Source organism: Mustelus asterias, unplaced genomic scaffold (genome assembly GCF_964213995.1).
Source record: "Mustelus asterias unplaced genomic scaffold, sMusAst1.hap1.1 HAP1_SCAFFOLD_2944, whole genome shotgun sequence".
NCBI lineage: Eukaryota > Metazoa > Chordata > Chondrichthyes > Carcharhiniformes > Triakidae > Mustelus > Mustelus asterias.
In genome coordinates this window covers 1-27,874 of record NW_027592889.1, presented here as the reverse complement: position 1 = coordinate 27,874, position 27,874 = coordinate 1, and the positions used below count along the sequence as shown (strand labels likewise).

The 27,874-nt window shown below is 56.5% G+C and overlaps 1 protein-coding gene across 2 annotated transcripts in view; it reads right to left on the bottom strand.

Annotated features, from left to right (window-relative positions):
• LOC144490149 (CD276 antigen-like) overlaps window positions 1–20,553 on the bottom strand; it is a 31,129-nt gene extending 10,576 nt beyond the window's left edge. Inside the window, exons 1-4 of one of the 2 annotated variants that reach the window (XM_078207953.1) lie at window positions 20,178–20,553; window positions 17,110–17,331; window positions 6,964–7,305; window positions 4,538–4,876 (exon numbers count right to left, since the gene is read on the bottom strand). In XM_078207953.1, coding sequence (XP_078064079.1) covers window positions 4,538–4,876; window positions 6,964–7,305; window positions 17,110–17,170 — 742 coding nt within the window. In that variant the 5' untranslated portion in view covers window positions 17,171–17,331; window positions 20,178–20,553. Of the gene's footprint in view, window positions 1–4,537; window positions 4,877–6,963; window positions 7,306–17,109; window positions 17,459–20,177 lie in introns of those variants that run through there. The other variant, XM_078207954.1, reaches the window with a different exon arrangement.
• Window positions 20,554–27,874: the final 7,321 nt, after the last annotated feature.

The window sequence follows — 27,874 nt, the reverse complement described above, 5'->3', positions numbered from 1 at the left end:
GGGGGTAAATGGGTGTTTTTCTGGTTGGCGATCAGTGACTAGTGGTGTGCCTCAGGGATCAGTATTGGGACCGCAATTGTTTATGATTTATATAGCTGATTTGGAGTTGGGGACCAAGTGCAGTGTGTCAAAATTCGCAGATGACACTAACATGAGTGGTAGAGTGAAATGTGCAGAGCGCGCTGAAAGTTTGCGAAGGGATATCGATAGTCTAAGTGAGTGGGCAGGGGCCTGGCAGATGGAGTACAATGTTGGTAAATGTGAGGTCATCCATTTTGGTAGGAATAACAGCAAAATGGACTATTATTTAGATGGTAAAAAATTGCAGCATGCTGCTGTGCAGAGGGACCTGGGTGTCCTTGTGCAGGAATCTCAAGGAGTTGGTTTGCAGGTGCAGCAGGTAATTAAGAAGGCAAATGGAATTTTGTCCTTCATTGCTAGAGGGATGGAGTTTAAAAACAGCGAGGTTATGTTGCAGCTGTATAAGGTGCTGGTGAGGCCACACCTGGAGTACTGTGTACAGTTTTGGTCGCCTTACTTGAGAAAGGATATACTGGCAGTGGAGGGGGTGCAGAGGAGATTCACTAGGTTGATTCCGGAGTTAAGAGGGTTGGTTTATGAGGAGAGACTGAGTAGACTGGGGCTATACTCATTGGAATTCAGAAGAATGAGGGGAAATCTTATAGAAACATATAAGATTATGAAGGGAATAGATAAGATAGAAGCAGGGAAGTTGTTTCCACTGGCGGGTGAAATTAGAACTATGGGGCATGGCCTCAAAATAAGGGGAAGCAGATTTAGGACTGAGTTAAGGAGGAACTTCTTCACCCAAAGGGTTGTGAATCTGTGGAATTCCCTGCCCAGTGAAGCAGTTGAGGCTGCCTCATTGAATGTTTTAAAGGCAAGGATAGATACATTTTTGAACAGTAAAGGAATTAAGGGTTATGGTGAGCGGGCGGGTAAGTGGAGCTGAGTCCACGAAAACATCAGCCATGATATTATTGAATGGCGGGGCAGGCTCGAGGGGCCAGATGGCCTACTCCTGCTCCTGGTTCTTATGCTCCAGTTTCCACCCACACTCCAAAAATGTGCAGGATAGGTGACTTGGCCATGCTCAATTGTCCCTTAGTGTCAGGGGGATTAGCACGTGGGGTTATGGGGATAGGACCTGGGTGGGATTGTTGTCGGTGCAGGCTCGATTGGCTGAATGGCCTCTTTCTGTACTATAGGGATTCTATAAATTCAATTCAATCCATGAATTCAGTCCATTGAGTCTGTACTGACTGTCCAATAGAGCACCTCACCCAGCTCCTATCCCCATAAAACTACCCTGCTAGTCTCCCTGACACTAAGAGGCAATTTAGCATGGCCAGTCCACCTAACCTGCACATCTTTAGAATGTGGGAGGAAACCAGAGCACCCGGAGGAAACCCACGTAGACACGGGGAGAATGTGCAAACTCCACACAGTAAGGAGTCTCACAACACCAGGTTAAAGTCCAACAGGTTTATTTGGCAGCAAACGCCACTAGCTTTCGGAGCGCTGCTCCTTCGTCAGGTGAGTGGGAGATCTGCTCATAAACAGCAAACAGGGCGTATAAAGACACAAATCCAATTTACAGAATAATGAATAATGATTGGAATGCGAGTCTTTACAGGTAATCAAGTCTTAAAGGTACAGACAATGTGAGTGGAGAGAGCATTAGCACAGGTTAAAGAGATGTGTATTGTCTCCAGACAGGAGACAGGAGACGAAGGAGCAGCGCTCCGAAAGCTAGTGGCGTTTGCTACCAAATAAACCTGTTGGACTTTAACCTGGTGTTGTGAAACTTCTTACTGTGTTTACCCCAGTCCAACACCGGCATCTCCACATCAAACTCCACACAGACACTGACCCAAGGCCGGAATTGAACCCGGGTCTCTGGCGCTGCCAGGCAGCAGTGCTAACCACTGTGTTAGCTTGGTCAACCAGCTCGTCCACCTTGTGCTTCTCCTCCTCCACACAGGTAGCAGGCGCCTCATACCTGTTAGACAAATGAGGCTGAGGCTCCCCCATGCCTGCCTGACCCACCGTCGCACCCTCCTGTCCCAGACCATTGGCCAACAGCCTGCGTCCCCCGGAACAAAGTGCCCCCTTGACTGCCCTGTAATATGTTCCCCAGATTCCCAGCTGCTCCAGTCACTGCACACCAACATTCCTTGGCTCAATTGATGACTAAGTTAGTTCTAATTAACAGGAGTAAAGCCAACTGCAAGGCAAAAGGACTCTCACCAGCTACGGAAAACCGAAGGAATAAATCTCAGCAGCTCCCTACTCCACTCGACATCAAGCCATTTACTTGGCATAATGTTCCCGAAGTACTCCTACCTCACACCACTGAGATTGCAGGGGCTGGAGGAGGTTACAGAGATCGGGAGGGTTGTGGGACTGGAGGAGGTTATAGAGATTGGGAGGGTTCGAGGAGCTGGAGGAGGTTAGAGATAGGGAGGGTTCGAGGAGCTGGAGGAGGTTAGAGATAGGGAGGGTTCGAGGAGCTGGAGGAGGTTACAGAGATAGGGAGGTGTGTGGGGTTGGAGGAGGTTACAGAGATAGGGAGGGTTATAGGGGCTGGAGGGGGTTATAGAGATAGGGAGGGTTGTAGAGGCTGCAGGAGGTTACAGAGATAGGGAGGTGTGTGGGGGCTGGAGGAGGTTATCGAGATAGGGAGGGTTGTAGGGGCTGGAGGAGGTTACAGAGATAGGGAGGGTTGTAGGGGCTGCAGTACGTTACAGAGATAGGGAGGTGTGTGGGGTTGGAGGAGGTTACAGAGATAGGGAGGGTTGTAGGGGCTGGAGGAGGTTACAGAGATAGGGAGGTGTGTGGGGTTGGAGGAGGTTACAGAGATAGGGAGGGTTATAGGGGCTGGAGGAGGTTACAGAGATAGGGAGGGTTGTAGGGGCTGGAGGAGGTTACAGAGATAGGGAGGGTTGTAGGGGCTGGAGGAGGTTACAGAGATAGGGAGGGTTGTAGAGGCTGGAGGAGGTTACAGAGATAGGGAGGTGTGTGGGGTTGGAGGAGGTTACAGAGATAGGGAGAGTTGTAGGGGCTGCAGGAGGTTACAGAGATAGGGAGTGTTGTAGGGGCTGGAGGAGGTTACAGAGATAGGGAGGGTTGTAGGGGCTGGAGGAGGTTACAGAGATAGGGAGGTGTGTGGGGTTGGAGCAGGTTACAGAGATAGGGAGGGTTATAGAGGCTGCAGGAGGTGACAGAGATAGGGAGGTGTGTGGGGTTGGAGGAGGTTACAGAGATAGGGAGCAATGGCAGTGAAGAGGCCATGGGGGGTATTAGAAATCGATGATGTGAGTTGTAAATAGGAGGTGTTGCCGAGTTGGGTTTGAGTGGCGGGTCGGTGAGCACAGAGGGGTGGGTGACAGATCAATGGGATCCGGTTGGACACGGGGTTAGCAGAATTTTGGATGAGGTGAAGATTTCCCCAAAGGTGAATAGAGGGAGTCATAGAATCCCTACAGTGCAGAAGGAGGCCATTCAGCCCATTGAGTCAGCACCGACCACAATCCCACCCAGGCCCTATTCCTGTCACCCCACACATTTACCCTGCTATCCCCCCCGGCTCAGTAAGAAGTCTCACAACACCAGGTTAAAGTCCAACAGGTTTATTTGGCAGCACAAGCTTTCGGAGCCTCAAGCTCCTTCATCAGGTGAGTGAGGACGTGTGTTCACAAACAGGGCTGTTCATATACAGACACAAACTCAATTTACAAGATAATGGTTGGAATGCGAGTCTTTACAGGTAATCAAGTCTTAAAGGTACAGAAAATGGAGAGAGGGCCAAGCACACACTCACATTGTCTGTACCTTTAAGACTTGATTACCCGTAAAGATTCGCATTCCAACCATTATCTTGTAAATTGAGTTTGTGTCTGTATATGAACAGCCCTGTTTGTGAACACAAGTCCTCACTCACCTGATGAAGGAGCAGTGCTCCGAAAGCTAGTGCTGCCAAATAAACCTGTTGGACTTTACCCTGGTGTTGTGAGACTTCTTACTGTGTTCACCCCAGTCCAACGCCGCCATCTCCACATCATGACTCTCCCTGGCACCAGGGTCAATTTAGCCTGGCCAATCGACCTAACCCCACATCTTCGGACTGTGGGAGGAAACCGGAGCACCCGGAGGAAACCCATGCAGACACGGGAAGAACGTGCAAACTCCACACACTCGGTGATCCGAGACCGGAATCGAATCCAGGTCCCTGGCACTGAGAGGCAGCAGTGCTAACTACTGTGCCACCCCCGCTGTGCCGCCATGCTGCCGGAGAGGAGCTTAGGTGAGAGCGTTAGACTGTTGGAGTTGGACATGGAGGTAGGTTTCAGCAGAGGAGGAGGGGGGGAGGGAGGGAGGGGGGGGGGAGGGAGGGAGGGGGGGGGGTGGGGGGGAGCTTCGAACTAGCCAAGTGGAGGGAGCATGCAGGAGGAGGCTGGGCAGTGGGCTCGATCGTGCCTCGGGGGGTGGTAGTGGGTGAAGGAAGGTGGCTTACCCGCGACCTGCCTGCATTCACTGGGGCACAAGGTGCCGTTGGTGCTGCTCTCCTCCGATCCACATCCCTGGCCGCTGGCCACACTCTGGTTCAGCCTGGCATTGGTCACCGCGCACTCCAGCTGCCACTGCAAACCCTCCGGCACCTCCACCCAGCTGTGCAGCTCGTAGGTCCCGTCTTCAGTTGCCGCCCAGCGACTCTTCCTGTCTCTGGGGTACCCGCTCCCGTTCGCCCACTGCCACTGCAGCTGCGATAGCGGGTACCCCCCCTCAGAGCGGCAGCTCAGATTGACAAGTGGGGGCACGGGAAAGCAGGAGACTTCTGGCTCACTGTAAGGGGCTGGGGAGAGGGAGACAGAGTCACCATTACCAAGTCGCTTAAAGCAGGCCATTGAGACCATTGAGTTCTGTACAGCCATCAAACCAATTACCCCCTACTCCCTCCCTCTGCTCTATCCCTGCATCCCCACTACTTCATTCTCATCAAGCGCCCATCCAATTTCCTTTTGGAATCATTCACCATCCCTACTTTCACCATCCTCACAGATATCAAGTTCCGGTTCATCACTGCCCGCTGTGTAACACAGTAATTTCCCACGCACACCAAGCGGACAGAGACAGGGAGGGAGAGAGAGTCTGATAGAGATAGGGAGGGAGAGAGTCGGACAGGAGCCAAGGAGGGAGAGAGAGATTCTCCCATCGCAACGCGCTAACCTTTTGGTGCATCAGGTTGGGAGGTAAGCAGGTCGGCCATTTTGTGGGATTCGCGCATGCGTTCCCGATGCATGCACGTCTCCCACCGCCGGAGAGCATGCGTGGTCGAGACCACACTGGAAACTGGCGGGAAGACCAGGTAAGTAATTTTAATCTATTTCAATGTAATTTAAATGTGATTATCGGGCCCGGGATTGAATTCTCTGGGCCCGATTGCACCTCCCACCCCGCCAGGAGTATTTCACTCTGCTGGGGTTTAAAGTAGCTCCCCACTTTTGGGGAACTAGCGGAAGACCCCACTAGAGTGAAGCAGGGGGCAATCAGGACCCCCCCCCCCCCAGGGGTCGGGCGGTGGGGGGTTGGTGCCCCCCTGAGCATGAGCACCTTGGCAGTGCCAGTCTGTGCCCCCAACACTGCCCGGGGGGCACCTTGGTACTGCCCACCAGGGCATTGCAAAGGGGGCGGGGCCGATTGTGGGCGGGGCCTAGGGGTGATCGGTGGGGGGTCCCGCTGGCACGCTGCATAGGGATCAGTCAGGGCTGGAGGCCAGCGATCAGGGTGGGCGGCGGGGGGGGGGGGGGGGGGGGGGTTGGTCTCCTGGGGTTCTGCCTCCCAGAGGAGGGTGGGGTCGACCACCCGTGGGAGGGGGGGGGAGTCTGCCGGGGTGTGGGGGTTTGGGGGGGTCTGCCGGGGTGAGGGGGTTGGGGGGGGTCTGCCGGGGTGAGGGGGTTGTGGGGGGGCTGCCGGGGTGAGGGGGTTGGGGAGGGGTCTGCCAGGGTGAGGGGGTTGGGGGGGGTCTGCCAGGGTGAGGGGGTTGGGGGGGGGTCTGCCGGGGTGAGGGGGTTGGGGGCGGTCTGCCGGGGTGAGGGGGTAGGGGAGGGGGCTGCCAGGGGTGAGGGGGTTGTGAGGGAGCTGCCAGGGTTAGGGGGTTGGGGGCATCACCACTGCTAGATGCGCAGGCTGGACATTGGGGTGCTCCGGGACGGGGGTGGGAGGGGATTGTCACTGCTTGGGGGGGGGGGGGGGGGGAGGGGGGGTGGAAATCGGGGTGCTCCGGGGCGGGGAGGGTCAGGACTGCCCTGGGAATGTTCGTGGGGCTGTGATTGAGGAAGGGATTGTCACTGCTGGGGGGTGGGGGGGGGGGGGAGAATTGGAGGGGCAGCATTGGAGGGTCCCGGGCAAACGGGAGGCTGACAGTTTGGGGCCACTGCGCATGCGCAGAGTTCCAGAACTATCAGACTCTGCTGTGAATGGGCCCCCCCACCCCGAGCTTTTAATGATATTCACGATTGCGATCTCTGCCGTGCGCAGAGTGTGGGAGATTCGAATCTGAACTCCCACTGAAAAAACAATCGTGAATTACACCAGATTTCCCACCAATTCAGCACTTGGAATATTTTTGGGAGAATCACCCCCAGAGAGCCGGACAGGAGCCAAGGAGGGAGCACATAAAAGAGGCAGCGAGACATACAGGCAGAAATACAGAGAGAAAGAAAGACATAGGAAGAGAAACAGAGGGAGGGACAGAGAGAGAGAGAGAGAGGAGAGGCAACAGAAAATAGTCAACCCAACCCCAATCAGACACCCTATCAGAGAGTAGCCCACACATTTAACCTCCTTCCTCAGCCCAAGGGCAGTTCTCCAGTGGGATCGAGCACACCCAGCCAGTACCGATGGGCTGAATGTCCTCTCACTTCCTGGGATGTAACATACCAGCCACTTGGAGTTCCTGCCTCTCCTCGTGCCTTCCCAGTGATGAACGCACGTAGCAGCCGTAGGGACCCTCGTCCCATGGGGAGACTCGTCTGATTTTCAGAAAAGCGTGGCCCAATGCCAGCTGGGACTCGTCCAGCACTGTCCTGTTCCGGAATTGTTGGTGCTGGTTCCTGAAGTTGGCATTGCCGTTGTGGTAGCTGTACGCCACCCGCAGCTCGGGCTCCCTCAGACTCCACTCGATGATCAGCCCCTTGAGGGGGGCGACATTGAACTGGCATCTCAGGAGCACGTCCTGCCCCACCTGGGCAACGGTTACAGCCAGGGCAGGACCTGCACAAACTGGACAACACAAACACAGCAGGTCAGACACCATCGCCAGCTCACAAAGCAAGCTATTCAATTCTGTAAAGTTGCACATGTTCCAATACATCCTTTTCATATCCCACCCAATTTAATCCCACTCCTCCCTCACACCCCGCACCGTTTAATATCCCACCCAGTCTAATCCCACTCTCCCCCTCACTCCCCATGCCCTTTAATATCCCACCCAGTCTAATCCCACTCTCCCCCTCACTCTGTTTAATATCCCACTCTCCCCCTCACTCTGTTTAATATCCCACCCAGTCTAATCCCACTCTCCCCCTCACTCCCCATGCCCTTTAATATCCCACCCAGTCTAATCCCACTCTCCCCCTCACTCTGTTTAATATCCCACTCTCCCCCTCACTCTGTTTAATATCCCACTCTCCCCCTCACTCTGTTTAATATCCCACCCAGTCTAATCCCACTCTCCCCCTCACTCTGTTTAATATCCCACCCAGTCTGATCCCACTCTCCCCCTCACTCTGTTTAATATCCCACCCAGTCTAATCCCTCTCCCCCTCACTCTGTTTAATATCCCACCCAGTCTGATCCCACGCTCCCCTCACTCTGTTTAATATCCCACCCAGTCTGATCCCTCTCCCCCTCACTCTGTTTAATATCCCACCCAGTCTGATCCCACGCTCCCCTCACTCTGTTTAATATCCCACCCAGTCTGATCCCTCTCCCCCTCACTCTGTTTAATATCCCACCCAGTCTGATCCCACGCTCCCCTCACTCTGTTTAATATCCCACCCAGCCTGATCCCACTCTCCCCTCACTCTGTTTAATATCCCACCCAGTCTAATCCCACTCCCCCCTCACTCTGTTTAATATCCCACCCAGTCTAATCCCACTCTCTCCCTCACTCTGTTTAATATCCCACCCAGTCTAATCCCACTCTCCCCTCACTCTGTTTAATATCCCACCCAGTCTAATCCAACTCCCCCCCCCCCCCGCACCGTTTAATATCCCACCCAGTCTAATCCCTATCCCCCTCACTCTGTTTAATATCCCACCCAGTCTAATCCCTCTCCCCCTCACTCTGTTTAATGTCCCACCCAGTCTGATCCCACTCTCCCCTCACTCTGTTTAATATCCCACCCAGTCTAATCCCACTCTCCCCCTCACTCTGTTTAATATCCCACTCTCCCCCTCACTCTGTTTAATATCCCACCCAGTCTAATCCCACTCTCCACCTCACTCTGTTTAATATCCCACCCAGTCTAATCCCACTCTCCCCCTCACTCCCCATGCCCTTTAATATCCCACCCAGTCTGATCCCACTCTCCCCCTCACTCTGTTTAATATCCCACCCAGTCTAATCCCACTCTCCCCCTCACTCTCTTTAATATCCCACCCAGTCTGATCCCACTCTCCCCCTCACTCTGTTTAATATCCCACCCAGTCTAATCACTCTCCCCCTCACTCTGTTTAATATCCCACCCAGTCTAATCCCACTCTCCCCTCACTCTGTTTAATATCCCACCCAGTCTAATCCAACTCCCCCCCCCGCACCGTTTAATATCCCACCCAGTCTAATCCCTCTCCCCCTCACTCTGTTTAATATCCCACCCAGTCTAATCCCTCTCCCCCTCACTCTGTTTAATATCCCACCCAGTCTGATCCCACTCTCCCCCTCACTCTGTTTAATATCCCACCCAGTCTGATCCCACTCTCCCCCTCACTCTGTTTAATATCCCACCCAGTCTGATCCCACTCTCCCCCTCACTCTGTTTAATATCCCACCCAGTCTGATCCCACTCTCCCCCTCACTCTGTTTTTTATCCCACCCAGTCTGATCCCACTCTCCCCCTCACTCTGTTTAATATCCCACCCAGTCTAATCCCACTCTCCCCCTCACTCTGTTTAATATCCCACCCAGTCTAATCGCACTCTCCACCTCACTCTGTTTAATATCCCACCCAGTCGAATCCCACTCTCCCCCTCACTCCCCATGCCCTTTAATATCCCACCCAGTCTGATCCCACTCCCCCCTCACTCTGTTTAATATCCCACCCAGTCTAATCCCACTCTCCTCCTCACTCTGTTTAATATCCCACCCAGTCTGATCCCACTCTCCCCTCACTCTGTTTAATATCCCACCCAGTCTGATCCCACTCTTCCCCCAACACCGTTTAATATCCCACCCAGTCTGATCCCACTCTCCCCCTCACTCTGTTTAATATCCCACCCAGTCTGATCCCACTCTCCCCCTCACTGTTTAATATCCCACCCAGTCTAATCCCACTCTCCCCTCACTCTGTTTAATATCCCACCCAGTCTAATCCCACTCTCCCCCTCACTCTGTTTAATATCCCACCCAGTCTAATCCCACTCTCCCCTCACTCTGTTTAATATCCCACCCAGTCTAATCCAACTCCCCCCCCCCCCCCGCACCGTTTAATATCCCACCCAGTCTAATCACTCTCCCCCTCACTCTGTTTAATATCCCACCCAGTCTAATCCCACTCTCCCCTCACTCTGTTTAATATCCCACCCAGTCTAATCCAACTCCCCCCCCCCCGCACCGTTTAATATCCCACCCAGTCTAATCCCTCTCCCCCTCACTCTGTTTAATATCCCACCCAGTCTAATCCCTCTCCCCCTCACTCTGTTTAATATCCCACCCAGTCTGATCCCACTCTCCCCCTCACTCTGTTTAATATCCCACCCAGTCTGATCCCACTCTCCCCCTCACTCTGTTTAATATCCCACCCAGTCTGATCCCACTCTCCCCCTCACTCTGTTTAATATCCCACCCAGTCTGATCCCACTCTCCCCCTCACTCTGTTTAATATCCCACCCAGTCTGATCCCACTCTCCCCCTCACTCTGTTTAATATCCCACCCAGTCTAATCCCACTCTCCCCCTCACTCTGTTTAATATCCCACCCAGTCTAATCGCACTCTCCACCTCACTCTGTTTAATATCCCACCCAGTCTAATCCCACTCTCCCCCTCACTCCCCATGCCCTTTAATATCCCACCCAGTCTGATCCCACTCCCCCCTCACTCTGTTTAATATCCCACCCAGTCTAATCCCACTCTCCTCCTCACTCTGTTTAATATCCCACCCAGTCTGATCCCACTCTCCCCTCACTCTGTTTAATATCCCACCCAGTCTGATCCCACTCTTCCCCCCACACCGTTTAATATCCCACCCAGTCTGATCCCACTCTCCCCCTCACTCTGTTTAATATCCCACCCAGTCTGATCCCACTCTCCCCCTCACTGTTTAATATCCCACCCAGTCAATTCCCACTCTCCCCTCACTCTGTTTAATATCCCACCCAGTCTAATCCCACTCCCCCCTCACTCTGTTTAATATCCCACCCAGTCTGATCCCACTCCCCCCTCACTCTGTTTAATATCCCACCCAGTCTGATCCCACTCTCCCCTCACTCTGTTTAATATCCCACCCAGTCTAATCCCACTCCCCCCTCACTCTGTTTAATATCCCACCCAGTATAATCCCACTCCCTCCTCACTCTGTTTAATATCCCACCCAGTCTAATCCCACTCTCCCCCTCACTCTGTTTAATATCCCACCCAGTCTAATCCCACTCTCCCCCTCACTCTGTTTAATATCCCACCCAGTCTGATCCCACTCCCCCCTCACTCTGTTTAATATCCCACCCAGTCTAATCCCACTCCTCCCTCACACCCCGCACCGTTTAATATCCCACCCAGTCTAATCCCACTCTCCCCCTCACTCCCCATGCCCTTTAATATCCCACCCATCTGATCCCACTCTCCCCCTCACTCTGTTTAATATCCCACCCAGTCTAATACCACTCTCCCCTCACTCTGTTTAATATCCCACCCAGTCTAATCCTTCTCCCCCTCACTCTGTTTAATATCCCACCCAGTCTAATCCCACTCCCCCCCTCACTCTGTTTAATATCCCACCCAGTCTAATCCCACTCCCCCCTCACTCTGTTTAATATCCCACCCAGTCTAATCCCACTCTCCCCCTCACTCTGTTTAATATCCCACCCAGTCTAATCCCTCTCCCCCTCACTCTGTTTAATATCCCACCCAGTCTAATCCCACTCTCCCCCTCACTCTCTTTAATATCCCACCCAGTCTAAACCCACTCTCCCACTCACTCTGTTTAATATCCCACCCAGTCTAATCCCTCTCCCCCTCACTCTGTTTAATATACCACCCAGTCTGATCCCACTCCCCCCTCACTCTGTTTAATATCCCACCCAGTCTAATCCCACTCTCCCCCTCACTCTCTTTAATATCCCACCCAGTCTAATCCCACTCTCCCCCTCACTCTGTTTAATATCCCACCCAGTCTAATCCCACTCTCCCCCTCACTCTGTTTAATATCCCACCCAGTCTAATCCCACTCTCCCCCTCACTCTGTTAAATATCCCACCCAGTCTAATCCCTCTCCCCCTCACTCTGTTTAATATCCCACCCAGTCTAATCCCACTCTCCCCCTCACTCTGTTTAATATCCCACCCAGTCTAATCCCACTCCCCCCTCACTCTGTTTAATAGCCCACCCAGTCTAATCCCTCTCCCCCTCACTCTGTTTAATATACCACCCAGTCTGATCCCACTCTCCCCCTCACTCTGTTTAATATCCCACCCAGTCTAATCCCACTTTCCCACACACTCTGTTTAATATCCCACCCAGTCTAATCCCACTCTCCCCCTCACTCTGTTTAATATCCCACCCAGTCTAATCCCACTCTCCCCCTCACTCTGTTTAATATCCCACCCAGTCTAATCCCACTCTCCCCTCACTCTGTTTAATATCCCACCCAGTCTAATCCAACTCCCCCCCCCGCACCGTTTAATATCCCACCCAGTCTAATCCCACTTTCCCACTCACTCTGTTTAATATCCCACCCAGTCTAATCCCACTCTCCCCCTCACTCTGTTTAATATCCCACCCAGTCTAATCCCACTCTCCCCCTCACTCTGTTTAATATCCCACCCAGTCTAATCCCACTCCCCCCTCACTCTGTTTAATAGCCCACCCAATCTAATCCCTCTCCCCCTCACTCTGTTTAATATACCACCCAGTCTGATCCCACTCTCCCCTCACTCTGTTTAATATCCCACCCAGTCTAATCCCTCTCCCCCTCACTCTGTTTAATATCCCACCCAGTCTAATCCCTCTCCCCCTCACTCTGTTTAATATCCCACCCAGTCTAATCCCTCTCCCCCTCACTCTGTTTAATATCCCACCCAGTCTAATCCCTCTCCCCCTCACTCTGTTTAATATCCCACCCAGTCTAATCCCACTCCCCCCTCACTCTGTTTAATATCCCACCCAGTCTGATCCCACTCCCCCCTCACTCTGTTTAATATCCCACCCAGTCTAATCCCACTCCCCCCTCACTCTGTTTAATATCCCACCCAGTCTGATCCCACTCCCCCCTCACTCTGTTTAATATCCCACCCAGTCTGATCCCACACCCCCCTCACTCTGTTTAATATCCCACCCAGTCTGATCCCACTCCCCCCTCACTCTGTTTAATATCCCACCCAGTCTAATCCCTCTCCCCCTCACTCTGTTTAATATCCCACCCAGTCTAATCCCACTCTCCCCCTCACTCTGTTTAATATCCCACCCAGTCTAATCCCACTCCCCCCTCACTCTGTTTAATAGCCCACCCAGTCTAATCCCTCTCCCCCTCACTCTGTTTAATATACCACCCAGTCTGATCCCACTCTCCCCCTCACTCTGTTTAATATCCCACCCAGTCTAATCCCACTTTCCCACTCACTGTTTAATATCCCACCCAGTCTAATCCCACTCTCCCCCTCACTCTGTTTAATATCCCACCCAGTCTAATCCCACTCTCCCCCTCACTCTGTTTAATATCCCACCCAGTCTAATCCCACTCTCCCCCTCACTCTGTTTAATATCCCACCCAGTCTAATCCCACTCTCCCCCTCACTCTGTTTAATATCCCACCCAGTCTAATCCCACTCTCCCCCTCACTCTGTTTAATATCCCACCCAGTCTGATCCCACTCTCCCCCTCACTCTGTTTAATATCCCACCCAGTCTAATCCCACTCTCCCCCTCACTCTGTTTAATATCCCACCCAGTCTAATCCCACTCTCCCCCTCACTCTGTTTAATATCCCACCCAGTCTAATCCCACTCTCCCCCTCACTCTGTTTAATATCCCACCCAGTCTAATCCCACTCTCCCCTCACTCTGTTTAATATCCCACCCAGTCTAATCCCACTCCCCCCTCACTCTGTTTAATAGCCCACCCAATCTAATCCCTCTCCCCCTCACTCTGTTTAATATCCCACCCAGTCTAATCCCTCTCCCCCTCACTCTGTTTAATATCCCACCCAGTCTAATCCCACTCCCCCCTCACTCTGTTTAATATCCCACCCAGTCTGATCCCACTCCCCCCTCACTCTGTTTAATATCCCACCCAGTCTAATCCCACTCCCCCTCACTCTGTTTAATATCCCACCCAGTCTGATCCCACTCCCCCCTCACTCTGTTTAATATCCCACCCAGTCCGATCCCACTCCCCCCTCACTCTGTTTAATATCCCACCCAGTCTGATCCCACTCCCCCCTCACTCTGTTTAATATCCCACCCAGTCTAATCCCACTCCCCCCTCACTCTGTTTAATATCCCACCCAGTCTAATCCCACTCTCCCCCTCACTCTGTTTAATATCCCACCCAGTCTGATTTTACTCTCCCCTCACTCTGTTTAATATCCCAACCAGTCTGATCCCACTCTCCCCCTCACTCTGTTTAATATCCCACCCAGTCTAATCCCACTCTCCCCCTCACTCTGTTTAATATCCCACCCAGTCTGATCCCACTCTCCCCCTCACTCTGTTTAATATCCCACCCAGTCTAATCCCACTCTCCCCCTCACTCTGTTTAATATCCCACCCAGTCTAATCCCACTCTCCCCTCACTCTGTTTAATATCCCACCCAGTCTAATCCCACTCTCCCCCTCACTCTGTTTCATATCCCACCCAGTCTAATCCCACTCTCCCCCTCACTCTGTTTAATATCCCACCCAGTCTAATCCCACTCTCCCCCTCACTCTGTTTAATATCCCACCCAGTCTGATCCCACTCTCCCCCTCACTCTGTTTAATATCCCACCCAGTCTAATCCCACTCTCCCCCTCACTCTGTTTAATATCCCACCCAGTCTAATCCCACTCTCCCCCTCACTCTGTTTAATATCCCACCCAGTCTAATCCCACTCTCCCCCTCACTCTGTTTAATATCCCACCCAGTCTAATCCCGCTCTCCCCTCACTCTGTTTAATATCCCACCCAGTCTAATCCCACTCCCCCCTCACTCTGTTTAATAGCCCACCCAATCTAATCCCTCTCCCCCTCACTCTGTTTAATATACCACCCAGTCTGATCCCACTCTCCCCTCACTCTGTTTAATATCCCACCCAGTCTAATCCCTCTCCCCCTCACTCTGTTTAATATCCCACCCAGTCTAATCCCTCTCCCCCTCACTCTGTTTAATATCCCACCCAGTCTAATCCCTCTCCCCCTCACTCTGTTTAATATCCCACCCAGTCTGATCCCACTCCCCCCTCACTCTGTTTAATATCCCACCCAGTCTAATCCCACTCCCCCCTCACTCTGTTTAATATCCCACCCAGTCTGATCCCACTCCCCCCTCACTCTGTTTAATATCCCACCCAGTCTGATCCCACTCCCCCCTCACTCTGTTTAATATCCCACCCAGTCTGATCCCACTCCCCCCTCACTCTGTTTAATATCCCACCCAGTCTAATCCCTCTCCCCCTCACTCTGTTTAATATCCCACCCAGTCTAATCCCACTCTCCCCCTCACTCTGTTTAATATCCCACCCAGTCTAATCCCACTCCCCCCTCACTCTGTTTAATAGCCCACCCAGTCTAATCCCTCTCCCCCTCACTCTGTTTAATATACCACCCAGTCTGATCCCACTCTCCCCCTCACTCTGTTTAATATCCCACCCAGTCTAATCCCACTTTCCCACTCACTGTTTAATATCCCACCCAGTCTAATCCCACTCTCCCCCTCACTCTGTTTAATATCCCACCCAGTCTAATCCCACTCTCCCCCTCACTCTGTTTAATATCCCACCCAGTCTAATCCCACTCTCCCCTCACTCTGTTTAATATCCCACCCAGTCTAATCCAACTCCCCCCCCCGCACCGTTTAATATCCCACCCAGTCTAATCCCACTTTCCCACTCACTCTGTTTAATATCCCACCCAGTCTAATCCCACTCTCCCCCTCACTCTGTTTAATATCCCACCCAGTCTAATCCCACTCTCCCCCTCACTCTGTTTAATATCCCACCCAGTCTAATCCCACTCCCCCCTCACTCTGTTTAATAGCCCACCCAATCTAATCCCTCTCCCCCTCACTCTGTTTAATATACCACCCAGTCTGATCCCACTCTCCCCTCACTCTGTTTAATATCCCACCCAGTCTGATCCCACTCTCCCCTCACTCTGTTTAATATCCCACCCAGTCTAATCCCTCTCCCCCTCACTCTGTTTAATATCCCACCCAGTCTAATCCCTCTCCCCCTCACTCTGTTTAATATCCCACCCAGTCTAATCCCTCTCCCCCTCACTCTGTTTCATATCCCACCCAGTCTAATCCCTCTCCCCCTCACTCTGTTTAATATCCCACCCAGTCTAATCCCACTCCCCCCTCACTCTGTTTAATATCCCACCCAGTCTGATCCCACTCCCCCCTCACTCTGTTTAATATCCCACCCAGTCTAATCCCACTCCCCCCTCACTCTGTTTAATATCCCACCCAGTCTGATCCCACTCCCCCCTCACTCTGTTTAATATCCCACCCAGTCTGATCCCACTCCCCCCTCACTCTGTTTAATATCCCACCCAGTCTGATCCCACTCCCCCCTCACTCTGTTTAATATCCCACCCAGTCTAATCCCACTCCCCCCTCACTCTGTTTAATATCCCACCCAGTCTAATCCCACTCTCCCCCTCACTCTGTTTAATATCCCACCCAGTCTGATTTTACTCTCCCCTCACTCTGTTTAATATCCCACCCAGTCAGATCCCACTCTCCCCCTCACTCTGTTTAATATCCCACTCAGTCTAATCCCACTCTCCCCCTCACTCTGTTTAATATCCCACCCAGTCTGATCCCACTCTCCCCCTCACTCTGTTTAATATCCCACCCAGTCTAATCCCACTCTCCCCCTCACTCTGTTTAATATCCCACCCAGTCTAATCCCACTCTCCCCTCACTCTGTTTAATATCCCACCCAGTCTAATCCCACTCTCCCCCTCACTCTGTTTAATATCCCACCCAGTCTAATCCCACTCTCCCCCTCACTCTGTTTAATATCCCACCCAGTCTAATCCCACTCTCCCCCTCACTCTGTTTAATATCCCACCCAGTCTGATCCCACTCTCCCCCTCACTCTGTTTAATATCCCACCCAGTCTAATCCCACTCTCCCCCTCACTCTGTTTAATATCCCACCCAGTCTAATCCCACTCTCCCCCTCACTCTGTTTAATATCCCACCCAGTCTAATCCCACTCTCCCCCTCACTCTGTTTAATATCCCACCCAGTCTAATCCCACTCTCCCCTCACTCTGTTTAATATCCCACCCAGTCTCATCCCACTCCCCCCTCACTCTGTTTAATATCCCACCCAGTCTAATCCCACTCTCCCCCTCACTCTGTTTAATATCCCACCCAGTCTAATCCCACTCTCCCCCTCACTCTGTTTAATATCCCACCCAGTCTAATTCCTGTCAGTCCCATTGATTTACCTGAACACAACAGGGACAAGAGAGTGAGGCGATTCTGCCGGAACTGGATTGAAATGTTCATGCTTTGATGTCAACGTGTTGAGCCTCCTTGTGTCTCTGCCTCTAGCCCAGAACAGGCATGCTCAGCTTTCCTTTCTAAACTCACTCTTTCCCCTCATCCTCTCCCTCTCCAGTTGTCACTCATTCTATCTCTGTCGCTCGGTCCTCTCAGTCCGTCTGGATCTGTGAACATAAAAGACATATTCACCTATTGCATATTGTGATATTCTCGAGGGTGTGCTGCAGGATATCTCTGCAGGAGTCCCTTCGGGTAGTGTCCTCGGTACAACCATCTTCAGCTGCTTCATCAACGACCTTCCCTCCATCGTAAGGCCAGAAGTAGGGATGTTCGCCAATGATTGCACAATGTCCAGCACCATTCGTGACTCAGATACTGAAGCAGTCCATGATCAAATGCAACAAGATCAGGACAATATCCAGGCTTCGGCTGACAAGTGACAAGTAACATTCACACCACACAAATGCCAGGCAATGACCATCACCAATAAGGGACACTCTATCCACCGCCCCTTGACATTCAATGGCGTTACCATCACCGAATCCCCCACTGCCAACATCCTGGGGGTTACCATTGACCAGAAATTTAACTGGTCCCACCACATAAAAATAGTGGCTACAAAAGCAGGTCAGAGACTAGGAATACTGCGGCAAGTAACTCACCTCCTGACTCACCAAAGCGTGTCCCTCTACAAGGCACAAGTTGGGAGTGTGATGGAATACTCCCCACTTGCCTGGATGGAGCTCCAACAACACTCAAGAAGCTCAACACCATCTAGAACAGATAAATTGCCTTTGAGCGTCAGGGGGATTGGCAGGTAAATATATGGGAATGGGGCCTGGGTGGGATTGTTGTCAGTGCAGGCTCAATCGGTCAAATGGCCTCCTTCTGCACTGTATGGACTCGATGATTCTATTCGATGATTCTATGGCAACGCAGTCTGGTCGATTGGCACGATATCCACAAACATTCACTCCCTCCACCACCGACGCTCAGTAGCAGCCGTGTGGACCATCGACAAGATGCACTGCAGCAATTCACCAAAGATCCTCAGACAGCACCTTCCAAACCCACGATAATTTCCGTCTAGAAGGGCAAGAGCAGCAAAAATCCAGGAACACCAACACTTGGAGGTTCTCTCCAAGCCACTCACCATCCTGACTTGGGAATATATCGCCGTTCCTTCGCAGTCGCTGGGTCAAAATCAGGAATTCCCTCCCGAACGGCATTGTGGGTCAACCCACACCACGTGGACTGCAACGATTCAAGAAGGCAGCTCACCACCACCTTCTCAAGGGAACTTTGTACGGGTAATAATTACTGGCCGAGCCAGCGACGCCCAAGTCCCACAAATCAAAAAAACTGGGTGCTGCACTGCCAGAGGGTCAGTACTGAGGGAGTGCTGCACTGCCAGAGGGTCAGTACTGAGGGAGTGCTGCACTGTCAGAGGGTCAGTACTGAGGGAGCGCTGCACTGTCAGAGGGTCAGTACTGAGGGAGTGCTGCACTGTAAGAGCATCAGTACTGAGAGAGTGCTGCACTGCCAGAGGGTCAGTACTGAGGGAGTGCCGCACTGTCAGAGGCTCAGTACTGAGGGAGCGCTGCACTGTCAGAGGGTCAGTGCTGAGGGAGTGCTGCACTGTCAGAGAGTCAGTACTGAGGGAGTGCTGCACTGTCAGAGAGTCAGTACCGAGGGAATGCTGCACTGTCAGAGGGTCAGTACTGAGGGAGCGCTGCACTGTCAGAGGGTCAGTGCTGAGGGAGTGCTGCACTGTCAGAGAGTCAGTACCGAGGGAGTGCTGCACTGTCAGAGGGTCAGTACTGAGGGAGCGCTGCACTGTCAGAGGGTCAGTACTGAGGGAGTGCTGCACTGTCAGAGGGTCAGTACTGAGGGAGCGCTGCACTGTCAGAGGGTCAGTACTGAGGGAGCGCTGCACTGTCAGAGGATCAGTACTGAGGGAGTGCTGCACTGTCAGAGGGTCAGTACTGAGGGAGCGCTGCACTGTCAGAGGATCAGTACTGAGGGAGTGCTGCACTGTCAGAGGGTCAGTACTGAGGGAGCGCTGCACTGTCAGAGGATCAGTACTGAGGGAGCGCTGCACTGTCAGAGGATCAGTACTGAGGGAGCGCTGCACTGTCAGAGGATCAGTACTGAGGGAGTGCTGCACTGTCAGAGGGTCAGTACTGAGGGAGCGCTGCACTGTCAGAGGATCAGTACTGAGGGAGTGCTGCACTGTCAGAGGGTCAGTACTGAGGGAGCGCTGCACTGTCAGAGGATCAGTACTGAGGGAGCGCTGCACTGTCAGAGGGTCAGTACTGAGGGAGCGCTGCACTGTCAGAGGGTCAGTCCTGAGGGAGCGCTGCACTGTCAGAGGATCAGTACTGAGGGAGTGCTGCACTGTCAGAGGGTCAGTACTGAGAGAGTGCTGCACTGTCAGAGGGTCAGTACTGAGGGAGTGCTGCACTGTCAGAGGGTCAGTACTGAGGGAGCGCTGCACTGTCAGAGGGTCAGTACTGAGGGAGTGCCGCACTGTCAGAGGGTCAGTACTGAGGGAGTGCTGCACTGTCAGAGGGTCAGTACTGAGGGAGCGCTGCACTGTCAGAGGGTCAGTACTGAGGGAGTGCCGCACTGTCAGAGGGTCAGTACTGAGGTAGTGCTGCACTGTCAGAGGATCAGTACTGAGGGAGTGCTGCACTGTCAGAGGATCAGTACTGAGGGAGCGCTGCACTGTTGGAGACTGCATCTTTCTGGTGAAAAGTTAGTTTTAGGCACTCAGTGTAATTGACCCCATGGACGATCTGATATGAAGAGCGGTGGGTGCGGGGCGCTGTGGTGCTGATGCAGGGTGCTGCGGTAGGTTCTTCTTTGATCTGCTGGAGTCAATATTCACCCCAATAACCAACACGACTGAAAGTCAGATGTCCTGTCATTATTTCCACATTGCTGTTAATGGGAGCTTTCTGAGTGCAAATTGGCTGATGCTTTTCCCAAAAGAACAAAACATACTTACACTTTTAATGCACAGTGCTCATTTGTACAGTTTTCCCTTTGCTGTGTAGAGCTTTTTTCACTCTGGGCTTCTCGCCAGACTGAGTTAATATGTCCAACTTCCTGTGTCCTTCAAAGGTCAAATAAGTTATTTTTGTATTTTAGCTTGCATCAGAGAACGAGAGAGAGACTGAGATTGAGCTACACACACACGCACACACACATAGCCTGAGACACAGGGAGAGAGAGAGACACACACACACACATACAGACTGAGACACAGGGAGAGAGGGAAACACACACACACAGCCTGAGACACAGGGAGAGAGAGAGAGAGACACACACACACACACACAGCCTGAGACACAGGGAGAGAGAGAGAGAGAGACACACACACACACACACACACACAGCCTGAGACACAGGGAGAGAGAGAGAGAGAGACACACACACACACACACACACACACAGCCTGAGACACAGGGAGAGAGAGAGAGACACACACACACACACACACAGCCTGACACACAGGGAGAGAGAGAGAGACACACACACACACACAGCGTGAGACACAGGGAGAGAGAGAGAGAGAGACACACACACACACAGCCTGAGACACTGGGAGAGAGAGAGAGACACACACACACACACACAGCCTGAGACACAGGGAGAGAGAGAGAGACACACACACACACACACACAGCCTGAGACACAGGGAGAGAGAGAGACACACACACACACACAGCCTGAGACACAGGGAGAGAGAGACACACACACACACAGACTGAGACACAGGGAGAGAGAGAGACACACACACACACACAGCCTGAGACACAGGGAGAGAGAGAGAGAGACACACACACACACACACAGCCTGAGACACAGGGAGAGAGAGAGAGAGACACACACACACACACACACAGCCTGAGACACAGGGAGAGAGAGAGAGACACACACACACACAGCCTGAGACACAGGGAGAGAGAGAGAGACACACACACACACACACACAGCCTGAGACACAGGGAGAGAGAGAGAGACACACACACACACACACACAGCCTGAGACACAGGGAGAGAGAGAGACACACATACACACACACACAGCCTGAGACACAGGGAGAGAGAGAGACACACAGACACACACAGCCTGAGACACAGGGAGAGAGAGGGAGAGACACACACACACACAGCCTGAGACACGGAGAGAGAGAGAGAGACACACATACACACACACAGCCTGAGACACAGGGAGAGAGAGAGAGACACACACACACAGCCTGAGACACAGGGAGAGAGAGAGAGAGACACACACACACACACAGCCTGAGACACAGGGAGAGAGGGAGACACACACACACACACAGCCTGAGACACTGGGAGAGAGAGAGAGACACACACACACACACACAGCCTGAGACACAGGGAGAGAGAGAGAGAGACACACACACACACACAGCCTGAGACACAGGGAGAGAGAGAGACACACACACACACAGCCTGAGACACAGGGAGAGAGAGACACACACACAGACTGAGACACAGGGAGAAAGAGAGAGACACACACACACACAGACTGAGACACAGGGAGAGAGAGAGAGACACACACACACACAGCCCAAGACACAGGGAGAGAGACAGACACAGCCTGAGACACAGGGAGAGAGAGTGACACACACACACAGACTGAGACACAGGGAGAGAGAGACACACACACACACAGACAGACACAGGGAGAGAGAGAGAGACACACACACACAGACTGAGACACAGGGAGAGAGAGACACACACACACACAGACTGAGACACAGGGAGAGAGAGAGAGACACGCACACACAGACAGACACAGGGAGAGAGAGACACAGACGCACACACAGACAGACACAGGGAGAGAGAGAGAGACACACACACAGAGATAGCAGGAGAGACAGAAATTGGGGAGAGGCCAAGAGAATTTGGGGCATGTGGGAGAAGCAGAGAGAGTGGGGGGGGGGGGGGGGGGGGAGACAGAGAGAGTGGGGGGGGAGGCAGAGAGAGTGGGGGGGAGGCAGAGAGAGTGGGGGGAGGCAGAGAGAGTGGGGGGGAGGCAGAGAGAGTGGGGGGAGGGGAGACAGAGAGAGTGGGGGGGAGGGGAGACAGAGAGAGTGGGGGAGGAGGCAGAGAGATTGGGGGTGGAGGCAGAGAGAGTCGGGGGGGGAGGCAGAGAGAGTGGGGGGGGGGAGGCAGAGAGAGTGGGGGGGGGAGGCAGAGAGAGTGGGGGGGGGAGGCAGAGAGAGTGGGGGGGGAGGCAGAGAGAGTGGGGGGGGAGGCAGAGAGAGTGGGGGGGAGGCAGAGAGAGTGGGGTGGGGGAGGCAGAGAGAGTGGGGGGGGGGAGGCAGAGAGAGTGGGGGGGGAGGCAGAGAGAGTGGGGGGGGGAGGCAGAGAGAGTGGGGGGGGAGGCAGAGAGAGTGGGGGGGAGGCAGAGAGAGTGGGGGGGAGGCAGAGAGAGTGGGGGGAGGGCAGAGAGAGTGGGGGGAGGGCAGAGAGAGTGGGGGGGAGGGCAGAGAGAGTGGGGGGGGGGCAGAGAGAGTGGGGGGGAGGGCAGAGAGAGTTGGGGGGGAGGGCAGAGAGAGTGGGGGGAGGGCAGAGAGAGTGGGGGGAGGCAGAGAGATTGGGGGGAGGCAGAGAGAGTGGGGGGAGACAGAGAGAGTGGGGGGGAGGCAGAGAGAGTGGGGGGGAGGCAGAGAGAGTGGGGGGAGGCAGAGAGAGTGGGGGGGGAGCAGAGAGAGTGGGGGGGAGGCAGAGAGAGTGGGGGGGAGGCAGAGAGAGTGGGGGGGAGGCAGAGAGAGTGGGGGGGAGGCAGAGAGAGTGGGGGGGAGGCAGAGAGAGTGGGGGGGGAGGCAGAGAGAGTGGGGGGAGGCAGAGAGAGTGGGGGGAGGCAGAGAGAGTGGGGGGAGGCAGAGAGAGTGGGGGGGAGGCAGAGAGAGTGGGGATGGAGAGAGAGGAGACGCGGGGGAGGGCGGAGAGAGGGAGCGCGGGGAGGGCGGAGAGAGGGAGCGCGGGGAAGGGCAGAGGGAGAGAGAGCGCGAGGAGGGCGGAGAGAGAGAGCGCGGGGAGGGCGGAGAGAGAGCGCGGGGAGGGCGGAGAGAGAGAGAGCGCGGGGAGGGCAGAGAGAGAGAGAGTTTGGGGAGGGGCAGAGAGAGAGAGAGCGTGGGGAGGGCGGAGAGAGAGAGAGGGCGGGGAGGGCGGAGAGAGAAAGCGCGGGAGGGCGGAGAGAGATAGGGCGGGGAGGGCGGAGAGAGAGGGCGGGGAGGGTGGAGAGAGAGAGGGCGGGGAGGGCGGAGAGAGAGAGGGCGGGGAGGGCGGAGAGAGAGAGGGTGGGGAGGGCGGAGAGAGAGAGGGCGGGGAGGGCGGAGAGAGAGAGGGCGGGGAGGGCGGAGAGAGAGAGGGCGGGGAGGGCGGAGAGAGAGAGGGCGGGGAGGGCGGAGAGAGAGGGCGGGGAGGGCGGAGAGAGAGAGGGCGGGGAGGGCGGAGAGAGAGAGGGCGGGGAGGGCGGAGAGAGAGGGCGGGGAGGGCGGAGAGAGAGAGTGCGGGGAGGGCGGAGAGAGAGAGTGCGGGGAGGGCGGAGAGAGAGTGCGGGGAGGGCGGAGAGAGAGAGTGCGGGGAGGGCGGAGAGAGAGTGCGGAGAGAGAGTGCGGGGAGGGCGGAGAGGGGGAGGGCGGAGAGAGAGAGGGCGGGGAGGGCGGAGAGAGAGGGCGGGGAGGGCGGAGAGAGAGAGGGCGGGGAGGGCGGAGAGAGAGGGCGGGGAGGGCGGAGAGAGAGAGGGCGGGGAGGGCGGGAGAGAGAGGGCGGGGAGGGCGGAGAGAGAGAGGGCGGGGAGGGCGGAGAGAGAGAGGGCGGGGAGGGCGGAGAGAGAGAGGGCGGGGAGGGCGGAGAGAGAGAGGGCGGGGAGGGCGGAGAGAGAGAGGGCGGGGAGGGCGGAGAGAGAGAGGGCGGGGAGGGCGGAGAGAGAGAGGGCGGGGAGGGCGGAGAGAGAGAGGGCGGGGAGGGCGGAGAGAGAGAGGGCGGGGAGGGCGGAGAGAGAGAGGCGGGGAGGGCGGGAGAGAGAGAGGGCGGGGAGGGCGGAGAGAGAGAGGGGCGGGGAGGGCGGAGAGAGAGAGGGCGGGGAGGGCGGAGAGAGAGAGGGCGGGGAGGGCGGAGAGAGAGAGGGCGGGGAGGGCGGAGAGAGAGAGGGCGGGGAGGGCGGAGAGAGAGAGGGCGGGGAGGGCGGAGAGAGAGAGGGGCGGGGAGGGCGGAGAGAGAGAGGCGGGGGAGGGCGGAGAGAGAGAGGGCGGGGAGGGCGGAGAGAGAGAGGGCGGGGAGGGCGGGAGAGAGAGAGGGCGGGGAGGGCGGGGAGAAGAGAGAGGGCGGGGAGGGCGGAGAGAGAGAGGGCGGGGAGGGCGGAGAGAGAGAGGGCGGAGAGAGAGAGGGCGGGGAGGGCGGAGAGAGAGAGGGCGGGGAGGGCGGAGAGCGAGAGGGCGGGGAGGGCGGAGAGAGAGAGGGCGGGGAGGGCGGAGAGAGAGAGGGCGGGGAGGGCGGAGAGAGAGAGGGCGGGGAGAGAGAGGGCGGGGAGGGCGGAGAGAGAGAGGGCGGAGAGGAGAGAGGGCGGGGAGGGCGGAGAGAGAGGGGGCGGGGAGGGCGGAGAGAGAGGGGGCGGGGAGGGCGGGGAGAGAGAGGGCGGGGAGGGCGGAGAGAGAGAGGGCGGGAGAGAGAGAGGGCGGGGAGGGCGGAGAGAGAGAGCGCGGGGAGGGCGGAGAGAGAGAGCGCGGGGAGGGCGGGAGAGAGAGAGAGCGGAGAGAGAGAGGGCGGGGAGGGCGGAGAGAGAGAGCGCGGGGAGGGCGGAGAGAGAGAGCGCGGGGAGGGCGGAGAGAGAGAGAGCGGAGAGAGAGAGGGCGGGGAGGGCGGAGAGAGAGAGCGCGGGGAGGGCGAGAGAGAGAGAGCGGAGAGAGAGAGGGCGGGGAGGGCGGAGAGAGAGAATGGGGAGGGCGGAGAGAGAGAATGGGGAGGGCGGAGAGAGAGAGAGCGCAGGGAGGGCGGAGAGAGAGTGAGAGCGCGGGGAGGGCGGAGAGAGAGAGAGAGCGCGGGGAGGGCGGAGAGAGAGAGAGCGTGGGGAGGGCAGAGAGAGAGAGAGAGCGTGGGGAGGGCAGAGAGAGAGAGAGAGCGCAGGGAGGGCGGAGAGAGAGAGAGAGCGCGGGGAGGGCGGAGAGAGAGAGAGAGCGCGGGGAGGGCGGAGAGAGAGAGAGAGCGCGGGAGGGCGGAGAGAGAGAGAGCGTGGGGAGGGCGGAGAGAGAGAGAGCGTGGGGAGGGCGGGAGAGAGAGAGAGCGCGGGGAGGGCGGAGAGAGAGAGAGCGCGGGGAGGGCGGAGAGAGAGCGTGGGGAGGGCGGAGAGAGAGAGAGCGCGGGGAGGGCCGGAGAGAGAGAGGGCGGAGAGAGAGAGAGAGCGTGGGGAGGGCAGAGAGAGAGAGCGCGGGGAGGGCGGAGAGAGAGAGAGCGTGGGGAGGGCGGAGAGAGAGAGAGCGTGGGGAGGGCGGAGAGAGAGAGAGCGTGGGAGGGCGGAGAGAGAGAGAGCGCGGGAGGGCGGAGAGAGAGAGCGCAGGGAGGGCGGAGAGAGAGAGAGCGTGGGGAGGGCGGAGAGAGAGAGAGCGTGGGGAGGGTGGAGAGAGAGAGAGCGTGGGGAGGGCGGAGAGAGAGAGAGCGTGGGGAGGGCGGAGAGAGAGAGAGCGCGGGGAGGGCGGAGAGAGAGAGCGCGGGGAGGGCGGAGAGAGAGAGAGAGCGTGGGGAGGGCAGAGAGAGAGAGCGCGGGGAGGGCGGAGAGAGAGAGCACGGGGAGGGCGGAGGGAGAGCGCGGGGAGGGCGGGAGAGAGAGAGAGAGCGTGGGGAGGGCGGAGAGAGAAAGAGCGTGGGGAGGGCGGAGAGAGAGAGAGCGCGGGGAGGGCGGAGAGAGAGCACGGGGAGGGCGGAGGGAGAGCGGGGGGAGGGGCGGAGAGAGAGAGAGAGCGTGGGGAGGGCAGAGAGAGAGAGCGCGGGGAGGGCGGAGAGAGAGCGTGGGGAGGGCGGAGAGAGAGAGAGCGTGGGGAGGGCGGGAGAGAGAGAGAGCGCGGGGAGGGCGAAGAGAGAGAGCGCGGGGAGGGCGGTGAGAGAGAGGGCAGGGAGGGCGGAGAGAGAGCGCGGGGAGGGCGGAGAGAGAGAGAGCGCGGGGAGGGCGGAGAGAGAGAGAGCGCGGGGAGGGCGGAGAGAGAGGGAGAGCGTGGGGAGGGCGGGGAGAGAGAGAGAGTGCGGTCAGGGCGGAGAGAGAGAGCGCGGGGAGGGCAGAGAGAGAGAGAGAGCGCGGGGAGGGCGGAGAGAGAGGGAGAGCGTGGGGAGGGCGGGGAGAGAGAGAGAGTGCGGTCAGGGCGGAGAGAGAGAGCGCGGGGAGGGCAGAGAGAGAGCGCGGGGAGGGCGGAGAGAGAGAGTGCGGGGAGGGCGGAGAGAGAGAGCGCGGGGAGGGCGGAGAGAGAGCGCGGGGAGGGCGGAGAGAGAGCGTGGGGAGGGCGGAGAGAGAGAGTGCGGGGAGGGCGGAGAGAGAGGGAGAGCGTGGGGAGGGCAGAGAGAGAGAGTGCGCGGGGAGGGCGGAGAGAGAGTGCGGGGAGGGCGAAGAGAGAGAGAGTGCGGGAGGGCGGAGAGAGAGAGCGCGGGGAGGGCGGAGAGAGAGGGAGAGCGCGGGAGGGCGGAGAGAGAGGGAGAGCGTGGGGAGGGCAGAGAGAGAGGGAGCGCGGGGAGGGCGGAGAGAGAGAGAGTGCGGGGAGGGCGGAGAGAGAGCGCGGGGAGGGCGGAGAGAGAGAGAGCGCGGGGAGGGGGGAGAGAGAGAGAGCGCGGGAGGGCGGAGAGAGAGGGAGAGCGTGGGGAGGGCGGGGAGAGAGAGAGAGTGCGGTCAGGGCGGAGAGAGAGAGCGCGGGGAGGGCAGAGAGAGAGCGCGGGGAGGGCGGAGAGAGAGAGTGCGGGGAGGGCGGAGAGAGAGAGCGCGGGGAGGGCGGAGAGAGAGCGCGGGAGGGCGGAGAGAGAGCGCGGGGAGGGCGGAGAGAGAGCGCGGGGAGGGCGGGAGAGAGAGAGGGAGAGCGTGGGGAGGGCAGAGAGAGAGAGTGCGGGGAGGGCGGAGAGAGAGAGCGCGGGGAGGGCGGAGAGAGAGGGAGAGCGTGGGGAGGGCAGAGAGAGAGAGAGCGCGGGGAGGGCGGAGAGAGAGTGCGGGGAGGGCGGAGAGAGAGAGAGTGCGGGGAGGGCGGAGAGAGAGCGCGGGGAGGGTGGAGAGAGAGAGAGCGCGGGGAGGGCGGAGAGAGGGAGAGCGTGGGGAGGGCAGAGAGAGAGGGAGCGCGGGGAGGGCGGAGAGAGAGTGCGGGGAGGGCGGAGAGAGAGAGAGTGCGGGGAGGGCGGAGAGAGAGCGCGGGGAGGGCGGAGAGAGAGAGAGCGCGGGGAGGGCGGAGAGAGAGAGAGCGCGGGGAGGGCGGAGAGAGAGAGAGTGCGGAGGAAAAGAGGGAGAGTTGCGGGGATGAGACAGTGAGCAGGAAGGGCCAGAGGGAGGGTGGGTGGAGGCAGATTGAGAGCAGAGGGAGGGGCGGAGTGAGACCAAGTTGGGGTAGAAAATCAGAGCACAGTGAGGGGGGCAGAAAGAGAGAGAGTGTGGAGAGTGTGTGGGGAGAGGTGGAGAGAGAGAGCGGGGAGAGGTGG